The sequence below is a fragment of the Cibotium barometz genome, chromosome 2 (genome assembly GCF_041138505.1).
Source record: "Cibotium barometz isolate CiBa-2024 chromosome 2, ASM4113850v1, whole genome shotgun sequence".
NCBI lineage: Eukaryota > Viridiplantae > Streptophyta > Polypodiopsida > Cyatheales > Cibotiaceae > Cibotium > Cibotium barometz.
Genome location: NC_141047.1, coordinates 7,239,057 through 7,251,627, shown reverse-complemented (window position 1 = coordinate 7,251,627; position 12,571 = coordinate 7,239,057). Strand labels below are relative to the sequence as shown.

The window sequence follows — 12,571 nt, the reverse complement described above, 5'->3', positions numbered from 1 at the left end:
CAGCCACCTACATAAAATTTCAGTCCATATCCACATTGACATATAATTTTATAAAACTTTCGAAATAGAGACACGACAAGGTCAAAAACCTACTAATTCAAAAGTGAGAAACTAGAATCACAAAGTCGTCAATCATACTTAAGTTAATCGTACTTAATACTTAATACTTATTACTTAAGACAAGTCACATTGTCACAAGTGAGTCGTGACAACTCACAATTCACATCAAAAAATGATGAAATTTGAAAATGAGTCTATGAATAATGACAAAATGTGCCATGTCCATACAACACCAAATCAAAACTAAGGTAATCCAAATCAAAACTCATCATCCGATGAGGATGATGACCCTGGAGAATCAAGCATATAACCCTCCGTGATGACATTGCCCTCGTCATCATACTCAGGCCCTGTCATCATGGGCACAGGCGGGTGGGCTGCCTCAGATGTCCATGTCCCTGCCTCTGCATCATCCTGCTGGGTAGTGTGAATGAGGCGAACGGCCTCATTCGCACGTGCTCAAGGAGTCTGAATAGGCAGCTTCCCTCTCCGGGCGCCTCTCCGACCAGAACTCTCTGCATTTGCAGGTCCCTCATGTAGCTGAATTTTATAAGCCCGGGCTCTCGATCTCGTCACCCGCCTGTCTACACTCTCCAGCTCTCTATGCAGGAGGCAAAGAATCTCGTCCTGCTCATCTCTCAACCGTTGCTCTGCCTCATCAATGGTGGTAGGATCTAGGACCAGCTTGACACGTGTTGGATCCACCTATTCAACGTAAAACCAAAGAGAACGCGGAGTGTCAACGACACAACTTTTTGTATACTATAGTTACTAGTATAAAAGCTATGTAAATGGGAGGCCAATCCCCATAAGAGAATGAATAGGATAAACTCACCTGTTTTGGGGTGCCCAAAGCATGATAAGCTCGTACGAGCTTCATGTTGGCCCTACAATAGACCAGTCTCTCTAGTTGAGAGGTGCTCAAACGATTGCGTATCTTTGTATGTATGAGCGAGTAAGCGCTCCAGTTGCGCTCACAAGCACCTGCTGAACAATCCTGCACTCCAATTCAAAAAAAGTGCTTCATTCATGTGAGCTCGGCAATTCCCAACAAGCTTCACAAGACTAGTTCAAATGGCATAGTACATACATGATATACATACCTGAGATAGCACTCGCAGAGCTATATCTGTAAGCTGTGGAAGACCCCGTCTTCCATAGCTTTGCCACCAAGTAAGAGGAAGCTTGGTGGCCTCTAGTCTAAGAGCAACAGCTCTAGCAAATGAGGGTCCCAAGTTGTTGACCCAGCTGCAGAGCTCCGCATCAATCTCCAATTGCTGCTCCACATCATACATACTATTAATGTACCTATCTCGTAAGGTGAGCAACTCCCTATCATGAAAGAGAAGTGGCGTCTTGTAGAAAGGATGAAGAAATGCAGCCATCCCATGAATGGGGCGACTCATATACCCCCATCGATAATCCACAATAGCCAATATATCATCTCGGCTGCAAGAGTAAAATAAACATAGAAGTAGAGCAATTAGTAAACCAAGACTCAAGAATCAAGATTCTGTAATCGGCCATCAAGAATCAAGATTTTACTTACCAATTCTGTGTCAGGGACGTACAAGCTGCAATATGACTCTTCATCTGCATGAAGAGGTGGTACACTAAGTCCAAAGTGGAGCCCTCCATTTCTGTGACTCGCAGAAGTACAAATACTAGCTGCAAAGCCACTAAGAGAGTTTGCACATCCGTCCAGAGGGTCTCATCCAGTATCCGTCTCTGTATGTATTTGGTGGGCTCTGTCTGTGAATGATACATATCTCTCCACTTTGGATCCACAACTGTCTGTAATAGTGGATCTCTCAATTTGAAAAGCTTGTGTAGCACCAAATACATATAGGCAAATCTTGTCTTGGATGGCCGCACCATATCTAGGTTGCTGTGGCTCCTAAAGATAGCCAATGCCTGCTGCTTCTTTCTGAAGAATGTAGTGATCTTCGTGGCATCAGAAACTGTGGGTTGCACCCAACTCAGCTTGCCTATGTCCTCCATAAGCAAATAAAGGCAATGGGCTGCACATGGAGTCCACACAATGCGAGGAAACTCCGCCTCCACGATGTCTCCCATTGCCTTGCAATTAGCAGCATTGTCTGTTACAACCTGCACCACATTCTCTGGACCAACCTCAACAGTTGCCTGGCGAATATGCTCGTAGATACTCTCAGCAGTGATGCGTTCGCCTGCCTTCCCAGCATCCACAGCGCGTAAGAAATACGTACCAAGACATGAAGAGACAAGAATATTGATGATGTGTCGTCGCCGTGTGTCACTCCAGCCATCCGAAATGATAGTGCAACCAAATTGTTGCCAACCTGCTTTCATTGGCACCAATGCCTTGTCTATCAAGGCCTTTTGCTCATCAAGCATCGTGGTGCGCATCTTTTTGTACTCAAGCCCTGACCATGACTCCGTGTGTCCAACCTGGGCTATAGCTCTGACCATCCTCTTCCATTGGTTAGTCCTCAAAACATTGAAGGAGATATTGCACTCTATGAGAGTGCGAGCAATCTCCATCTCAGCCACCTTTTGCCTTTCTTTGACCCAAGACTGTGCATGCACATGAGAAGGCAAGGTGGTTTGCCTTTCCGTATGTGTATCACCCTCATTCTCATCTTGCATGACAGAAGGCCTCTTTCTGGCAGACGATGCCTGCTCAGAAGAGGCAGGCTGAGATTCATCAACCTGCGTGGATGGACCGGCCAAGTCCCCAAGAAGAGCATCATGAAGCGCATCCTGTGTCTCTTGTGTGCCTCTTCCTCTTCCAGCTGCCCCCATTGCAGGGAAATTTTCAGCAATCAACTGATGTCTCAATGCTTCTGGCACTCTCTTGCACCCTGCACAATTGTTGGTGGTGCCAATGCCTGTGAGGTGCTTGATGACGCGAGTAATTGTACTCGTGAGGGTGAAATTACAGTACTTGCACTGCCATTGTCGAGTGCCACTACCTGCCTGCCCTGGAGTAGTCACAATGCGAATGACGTTTGTGTGCTCCTTCCAGTATGGGTTCTCTCGCTTCGGCATGATTGCTCTGACAAATTCAATGCACAATGCCATACAATTTCAATCAGGATTCAGCAATCATGCAATGCATAATATTTAGTGGGCAGCTCAGCTGAGAGTGAGAGTGAGAGTGAGAGTGAGAGAGAGAAGGAGAGGGAGAGGGAGAGGGAGAGGGAGAGGGAGAGGGAGAGGGAGAGAGAGGCTGAGAGCTAAGTGCATGGTCCACAGATGGTGGCCTAAGGCTCCGAGAGAGAGAGAGAGAGAGAGTTATGTTGCTGCCTTGGGGGCCTGAGCAAGGGTGGGTGGGGAAAGGGGGCACGACAGCCCAAGAACACAGAAGATGGCGAAGGGTGGCAACAAATGGGGGCGAGAGCAGAAGAACACAGAAGATGGCGAAGCAGAGGGAAGGCGGTGGCAACAGTAGCGGGGAGAGAAAGAGAGAGAGAGAGAGAGACTGTACCGGAAGGTGTGCGCTGGTGGCTGTACGGAGTCCAGGTGCTATCGTTGGCGGCAGTACGGAAACCAACGCTATCGGCGAAACCCAAAAGAATGTTCAACCCCAAAAAAAAAAAACATTTATCGCAGGCGAACAACGAAAACCCCACCCCAAAAAAAAAAGAACCACACATACGGATCCCCGTACTGTACGGATGTACGGTACGGATTGGATCCGTACGTACGTTTTGATCCTCCCTTGTTGTGATGACCATCAACATGGTCTCTGTTGCTGCTGCTGGAGCTCCCATTTGAGCTCCATATGTAGCTACTTGATTGCCTCCAACTTGCCTCAGCTTTTTACATGAATGAACCTCCTCCTTGAGGTTTACACAACCATCCATATGGCTACAATAAGTTTCTCATTGAGCTCAAAAAACTGCATGCTTCTCCCTTGCATGCACCACTTAAGGGTGCTTCTCCATTTTGGTTTCTCTCAAGAAACCAAGGTGCAAACCAATCTGAAAGCTCCAAAGGCTTCCACCAAACATTGCCCACCTTCCATGAGCAAACCATGAGCATCACTCTTTCCAATGTGCTTCACTATGGACTTCTTCCAAGCCCATAACGGCTTGTCCTTTCTTAGACAAGCATTGCACCTCTTACAACCATGGGATCCTCTCATCCCATAAATCAACAACCCTTCTTTACATTGAGCGTTCTTCCATGCTCAAACCAAAAATTAATGAGGTAAATAATCACAAAATACCTTCTTTGGTAATCTTCTTGGCAGCTTCCTTGTTATCTTACCACAATATCTTGCAACTCTAGGATGCTTTCACACACACGCATACACCGCGATTACATCTCTCAACATTATGTTCATAGAGTACAAAAACATACATCATCTGTGGCCTTTGGCCTTTTCAAAAAGGATAACAAAAAGCCTAATCTATGATGTATTCCACCTTGGAGGAAGATATTCTACAATGAGCAATGAGAGGCCTTTTATAGGCAATTCCATGGAGATCCCGAAATATATAAACTGCCGACTGGAAGTACAAGACCTCATAAATCTAATCGACAGGATTCTAGTCCACCTTTTAGCCCTCCTCAAGCCTGTGTGACAACTGCTATTGCTCCAACACCTAACGTTTATCCTACTGCAAATCACGGATTAGCATGTCCATGTGCATGCGCATGACATCTCTTTCTGCTAAACTTGATGACGAGATTCCAATCTTTGACTCTAGATGACTATGATCATTCCCTTTCTCCACATAGGTCTCCCATACTTGTCATCCTTCCCTTCTTGGCAACCTTTTCACTGAAACACTTGGATCATAGAGACCAACGCTTTTTTTCCTCATTGAGAGGCACAACCGTTGATTCTTTTCCATATAGAACAATTTTCTTAGTTCTTTGAATCCACTCCAAATTTGATGTGGAGATCTATGCATCTGTTCCACCTTGTCCCCTTGCCTTCTTGCCATGTCCCTGATCACAAACATGAATCCTTCTTCTTGAAAACTGATCCTGGCACCCTTGGGTCCACCCCTTGGACGAACTTCATCTCTTGGAGTGCACCATAAAAGCTTATGGGGCAGTCCCAATTGGCTACCAACTCTCATGAAACCCTCCCCTTGGGTTTGCCTGACACCAACCAGCTTTTGGGGGTCTTAACACATGTTGCATTTCTCTCCTTGGACCTGCGCACTTCTTCTAGGACACCAACAGCACTTAGCATAGTTGAGCCTGACGCTGATACAATGTTGCTTGGTCACCGCACCACCAAAAGATTAAGACACGGGCGATGGTTTCATCCATGTGCGATGCAATAAGGGTGGGTGGGACATGTGCAACAACAATCTCTCATAATCAGCTTCTTGAAGCTCTCAATGTCACATGCGGAAGCTCTAGGAGTCTTCTTTCAACCCTAAGCACTGCATAGAAACACTTGATGCAAGAGCAATCAACATAGACAGAGAACACACACACACATACACACACAAGACATCATATGTGGCCTTTGGCCTTCCCAAAAAGGGTAACAAAAAGCCTAATCTATGACCTACCCACCTTGGGGGAAGATATCCTACAATGTGTAGTGAGAGGCCTTTTACAGGCTCTTGGGCGAATAACCAACTGGCCAACCTACTGTCCGCTAGTTCCATGGACATTCCAAAATATAGCATGTCCATGTGCACGCACATGACAATTAATCTTGAAGATGCCAACACAAATGCTCCCAATGCCTTACAAGAAGAGCATATGCATGTTGTGTATAACAAGGAACATGAACATGTGGGACAGCTGTCCCATGGTAAAGAGAAAGTGCAAGAAGGAGAATCCACAACATTATGGGTTGAACTTACTCGTATGCAAGCTCTTCTTAATGCACAACAAGAAGAATTGAAGTTCTACCACCAAGATCTATTACTTTGTGGTACAAAAAGGTAACATAAATGTCTGTACATCTGCCAAGCCCTTAGTCTACCCACTCTGGCCTTCTACATGATTTCCACAGACTTCTATGCTTCCTCTAAAAGTTATATGCTCTAATGCAAATGATGTCTTATGCTTATATAGGTTCATGGGCTGCAAGTCGGCCATATTAGCTGCTATCGGCCAATCTTTGGACAAACAAATATATGAAAATGCCATAAATGTCGTGGTCGACCTGTGGCAATGATGGTCGGCCAGACTGTGGACAAATAATACATTAAAAACTGTTGTATGTTGGTCAGCCTACATGGAAGCTCGGCGGCATCCTAATGTAATCCCCATATGTGCATCAAACTCTTGTCCGCCTACTACCACTACTATATATGCTTAGCCTTAATCTTGCCCTAAATGTTGTCCTAAACACAAATTTACTCTAGATATGCTGAGATTATGCCATGTCCACTACTCTACAAGTGACATATGTGGACCTTACAGGATGCTGAAAAGTATTGGTGAGGTGGCTTATAAGCTAGAATTGCCTCCAAATGTGAAAGTTGATCTAGCTTTTCATGTGAGTGAACTCAAGAAGAAATTGGGGGTTACACCTTAAGAACTACGAGAGGCTGAGGACTTGTCCTTTGATCCACATGATCTGAAGCTTTTATTGGATTTCAAGGAGAGGAAGCTTACAAATAAGTTGATCCCTGAGTATAAGATCAAGTGGGAAGATGAGGCGAAGGAGGGACTCAACTTGGGAGACAATTGCTAGTTTAGAGCAAAGGTTCCCTAACATTGTTTCCTAGAGAGGGCCCTAAGATTAGGGGGGACGGCTGTAGCAAGTTACAAGTGGCTAATTTCATTTTTATTGACAATCCATGGTTACTAGCTATTTATGACCGGATGGTTATTTATGGCAGCAATAGTCACTATATAAGTGACTTGTGGATTATTTAGGTCATACTATTATACTTGACACTTGGTATGTGCCTGGTCCAAAGTAGTCTTACACAAGTTCACATGCGATCTTACCCTCAAAACAAGTTCTAGTCTAGTGGTATGGGACACCAAGGCTGACTGGATTAGCATGTGGGAAGTGGAACCTTAGCCCCTCGTTGGAGGGGGATTCTGGATGGAATCTAACATTGGGATGTGAGTTTTCCTGCATCCTTCTATGTTGTTCTAATATTGTGTGTTTAACCTGTGTATCACATTCTGAGATTGCTGGGTGATGGCCTCTACAACACCACCAACAGACACACAAGAAGAAAATGTAAAGGGATCAAAATTGAGTGACACTAAGATCCCATCTCCAAGAGCACCAATCAACTCTGCACCTATCCTCAATCCTTCAGCTGACACAATCGGACACCTCCACACCTTCCAATCCGACTCAAACAGCCCTGAGACGTGGGCACAAACATAAGAAGAAAACACCAAAAAGCTCAAGGATTCCCCACAGGTAGACCTCAACCACAAATCTCCAAAGCTTTATCTTCAGCCACGAATTCGAACCTCACAAAATTCACTACCACAAGCAGCATGTCTTCTTCAAACACATACAAAAACTGTCTTCATCTGACGGTCAGCAACAACAGTTGAGCAGGAACTAGTCTAAGTCATGTCTCTAACAGAGATGTTGCACAGAGAACCTAGGGCACACACATCCTAGCTGACTCTCTGGTCTTTAGCACACCCTCTGCTCTGACCCCAAACAATTTCTCTCACATTGTCCTTTCCTTTTCTCTGAAATCTTGAAAATCAACAAGATCTCTAGCCTGCAAACTTCTACAAATCAAACTGCCCTGCAGGACTTCTCCATCGCAGTCGCTCTAACTCTCTCCTCTCTCTGGTGGTCCTGGAATCCCCAAAAGTTCTCTCTTCAACCCGTTGCCGCCTCGATTTCTTTCATAATGTTGCGCCGCCCGACTTACTCGATCACCCATACGCTTTACTTTTTTTGTTTCGCACCTGCGCATAGACACTTGGTTGCCACACATCGCTTTTGCCACCTTGGATCCACTTCAAAGCATCCTATATACATTTTATTTTTCTTTCAAGGGGGAGGAAATGTTATGAGACTGACAGGAAACACTATAAGGTAAGACTAGAAAAGATTATTCATATGTGAAAGGTTTGCATATAAATAAGGTTCAGGGGATTTCAAATTGGAAATACCTAAAGCAATGCTTAATAAGCATTACGGTTAAAGTAAAAGAGATGTAGATGGTGCATAAGTGAAGCCCAAAGGCCACAAAAGTAAGCACCCCCTTCTAGAGGGAGTTGAGGAGACATGGGATAGTAAAAAGGCCATGCCTAGCCAATGAAAGGTCAAGGGACTGAAGTTGGAAGGTCATGCATCACTTAGGCCTATATGACGATGTGTTTAGGGTCCATTTGAGATATGGTTGGGTGGAGAATCAAAGTTCTAGTCTTACAAGTCCTCAAGCTTATGATGCAAGGAGCTTCCAACCTATTGACCAAAGCCCTAAACAAGAACCTTCTAATCCTCAGTGGGGGGCACCAAAGCATGTGAGGTTGATGGGTGATAGTGTCTATAACACCATCAACACACACACAAGAAGAAAACGTAAACAAATCGAAACTAGGGAACACTAAGATCCCAGCTCCAAGGGCACCAATCAACTCTCCACCTATCCTCAGCCCTTCAACTAACACAATCGGACACCTCCACACCTTCCAATCCGACTCAACTGACTCTTCTAAGTCGGTTCTGACCTCCAATACCTTTGATCTTCCACCAATATAGCCCAGCTAACCTCCTCTGACAACTAGCTTACTTGAATCCTTCTCAACTAACACAGAGCTGACTGTAAACCGAATCAGATGGCTAATGCTGACTCTGGTCCGATATGAGTCTTCCAGGCTCTTCTATTATCCTCCAACATCACCTAACCTTAGATCCACAACCCCAGGACCTCACTGAACTCTTTGATGATGCTCTGCTGACACCTGACTGACTGAATCCGACCGGAACTAACTCAGCTGTCAAAAACAGACCCGGCTAACTGAACTGCCTCAACTGAATCAAAAACTTTCACTTATGTGTCCTCTAACTCTTCCTGACTCTCAAGAAACTCTAATTTCAAAGAAATATCACACTAAAGACTCTCTGCTAACTCACAGCTGACTCCAATCTGACTGTTCTGACCAAACCGACTCAGCTGACTGAGACTTCCTCTCCTCTGTGTCCTCTGACACTTCTAGATTCTCAAAACACTCAAACTTGACAAGGATCCAACACTATAGACACTCAACTGACTGCAACGACACAAAACTGACTCTGGATCACCTTTCAATCCACTATTCAGTCTGTCCACCAACTCCTGACTACTCACAAATCTCTGACTGCCAGATCAGACTCACAAACACTTCCGTCAAACCGAGACAAGCCAAACCAAGCCCTCTACCCCTTCAACTGACTTCATCTGATACTCAACTGACCTTGCAACTCTGTACCTTCTCAACTGATGCTGACTGAGTTAGCACCAGCTTCCCAGACACCAAAACGAACACCCACAAATGTTCTATCTCCATGAACTCAATCAAAGCAACTCGTTTACCACAGCAAAAACATCAAAACATAAACACTTTGCATCCATTCACAACTGACATAATCCAAACTCTTAGACTTCATCATATAGACAAAAACACATCAGTGTCTCAACATGTCACATGCACTCTGCACTGTAGTGCATGGTGACAAGCTGGCTCATCATCAGCAGTGCGACATTTGTACAGTATTAGTTTCATTCAGAATGATATTTGTCGTACGCCATGACCCCGTTGTATATCCTCAGTCCAGGATAAGTCAGGCACGAGCTACGTAGGTCGTTCTCAACCATAGTCAGTCAGCCAGCCAGTCTAAGTCCCTTAACCCACTTAAAAAGACGCATTCATGCATATACAGTCAGTAGAAACCTTAGGGTTTGCATCAGAAAGCATCCTGCATATTGCAAATCATTCATACATAGCATCTAGACCATTGCACGAATCTTAGATAGCATCTAGGATTTATCTAGGATTTATCTAGGATTTTTTGGTAATTTTCCCAGCATTTATAGGATTTTATAGATCATTTAGACATTTTTATTTGGACTTGTGCAGTCGGTCAGCACTGTAGCCAGCCGACTGGCACATCTTGTCCATATAAATAGAGGCTTTGCATAATCATTTAGTCATTCATCATATTCAGCAAGAGAGCCATCAAGCGCTTACCATCCTCAACCCCAGGAGCATAGGCAATTGCAGTTTCAGCCCTCTCTCTTCAGCGTTTGTCTCCTACAGCCCTAGGCGCCTCAAACACATGAGCATTCAGCCATCTACATCAGTAAAACGCAGCAGTTCAGCATTCAGCCTTCAGTCCATCTTGCATTTTCTGCATCCATGCAGTTTTCAGCATTCATTCATTCATCGTTTTGCTCCAGCCACTAGGTGAAGGTAAAACGCAGCATTCTCATTCATTTACAGCATTCATATACAGTCTAGAACAGTCCCAAACAGCCCCTCTCTCAGCCCTAGCTTTGCATCCCTCCCTCATACCATTGGGAAGAGTGCATAGGCTCGAGATTGGACATCTTTGGTGCTTCTACAGCAGTGCACAGTTCAGCCCAACACTTGGTCTTCAGAGGTCTTGCGTTTGGCTTATCATCAGTCACACCGTTTGTCTCTTTAAAGATAATAAAGCAAATACTATCTTGGTAACGGTATAGGGGGCCCTTCAGTGGGTAATTCGGGACACCGTACGGTGTACAGTTCTCATCTCTCTCTCTCTCATATCTCTCTAAAGTTTGAAGTATTAAAGTGGATTGCTAAACTCGCGAAACTTAGGATACAGAAGACGGTGTGAGCATTTGTGTGATAGGATCCTCCAATACGAAGACTTCCGCTGCATGTTACATTGGTATTAGATTCAACTTGTCCACACACACCGTATCCTAGCGTGAGGGCATCCTTGGATGGTCAGATTGCATTCCGGCACAACCACCGACTTCAGCATCATGTCTACAGAGGAGAGTACTCATTAGCCGGAAGACGTCTCCCCCGAAGGAGACCTTGCTCTTCCGTCTACCGCAGACACCATAGCTCTTCTTAGAGCTCAGAACCAACTGCTCATGGAGCGTCTCCAACTCTTGGAGGAAGCAGCAACACGTCCTCCTCTGCCTCCAGCAGCACCCGACCACATCTCCCTCTTCTTTCAGATGGAACAACAAAGGAGAGAGGACGAGGCCCAAAGGAGAGAAGAAAAAGCAGAAGCGGAAGCTAGAAAGCAACAAGAAAAAGCAGAAAGACGAGACTATGAGGAAGCCCAACGCAGGATCGACGAAGATCAGCGTGAAGCTGAACTCGCCGTCGGGAGCACCAACGAGAGCTCGACAAGAACGTATGTTACTCGACACCAAAGGGAAAAGGAGGCCATTCATCTTAGATACCAGCACCTCCCTTCAACATCCCCAGTCTCAGGTGCCACTAGCTAGCAGTCTACAGCATCAACTACCGTCATTCGAAGTCAACCTAATTTCAGTAAGTATGATGGTAAGTGTGATCATTTAGCAGTAACTCAGTTTATTCATCAATTTACTGCTCATTTTTCATTAGCTAGGATCACAGATCCTCAGGATAGAGTCCACGTAGCGGCTCCCCATCTCACTGGTGAGGCAATCACTTGGTGACAGCATTGGTCTAATCTCTATACAGACCAAACCACAGGTGTCACAGCTTTCAGCTGAGATACCTTTGTCCATGACCTGAAGACCAAATTCCTCCCGCCCCAGTACATGACCGGTTTGGCAGATGAGTTCTATGGACTCAGACAGAACGGATCCCCAGTGCTTCAGTTTTCCGGAAAGATTATCACTTTAGCACAGCAGTTAGGGCTATTTGCGCATGCAAAGATGAAGCAATTCATCCGTGGATTGGATCCTAACATTCGGTTCACAGTTCGTAACTTTGAACCCAATACATATGACCGGGCTCTGACTCTCGCTCAGAATGAAGAAACAAAGATGAACGGAGACAAGCCCAAGCAGTCATCTCAGTCCAGTACCAAACCCCAATTGGGGAAGGGTAATTCGTCTTCTAAAGACACTAAGACAAATAACAGTCCTAGCTCTAGTTCACGGGGTAAGGAATCCAAGCCTAAGAAAATCCCTAAGGAAAAGGCTCAAGCAGGCATCACTGGAGGCTATCTTCCTCCAAAGGAGCAAAGACAGTATCAGTCAGAAAACCGATGTTTTTTCTATCATACCATTGGGCATGGTAAGAAGGATTGTCCAAAAAGGCAAGCGGAGCAAGCCTCCAAAGAGCTTTCTTCCACAGTTGCCGCAGTATCTCCCGCTCCTCCAGACCCACCTGCTACCACCAATGTAGTTCAGATCTTATCTTCTAGGCATCCCATGCCATCCATGGTACTTGATGCTAAGCAGGAGGGTGAGGCAACAACCACACAGAAAAGCCTGATCCGAGCTTATAGCTCTGCCAAGGGCCGACAGTTCATAATCCTATTTGATATGGGCAGTTCTGAGGATGCCATCTCTCCCCAGTTGGCTACCAACATGAGCTGTACCTTAGTGCCCTATCATTTGGAGGTAGACGGGTTTACACC

At 45.2% G+C, this 12,571-nt stretch overlaps 2 protein-coding genes across 2 annotated transcripts in view; both read right to left on the bottom strand.

The window, feature by feature from the left end:
• LOC147640596 (Transport protein particle (TRAPP) component) overlaps positions 1–12,571 on the bottom strand; it is a 66,374-nt gene that overhangs the window by 20,556 nt on the left and 33,247 nt on the right. The gene's annotated exons all lie outside the window — the stretch shown is intronic.
• LOC147640598 (uncharacterized) lies at positions 151–3,090 on the bottom strand. The gene is made up of 4 exons (XM_086807862.1): positions 1,610–3,090; positions 1,164–1,509; positions 896–1,057; positions 151–765 (listed from the first exon to the last, which is right to left on the bottom strand). The coding sequence occupies exons 1-4, from the start codon at positions 3,088–3,090 to the stop codon at positions 520–522; spliced, it is 2,235 nt and encodes a 744-aa protein (XP_086663988.1). The 3' UTR covers positions 151–519.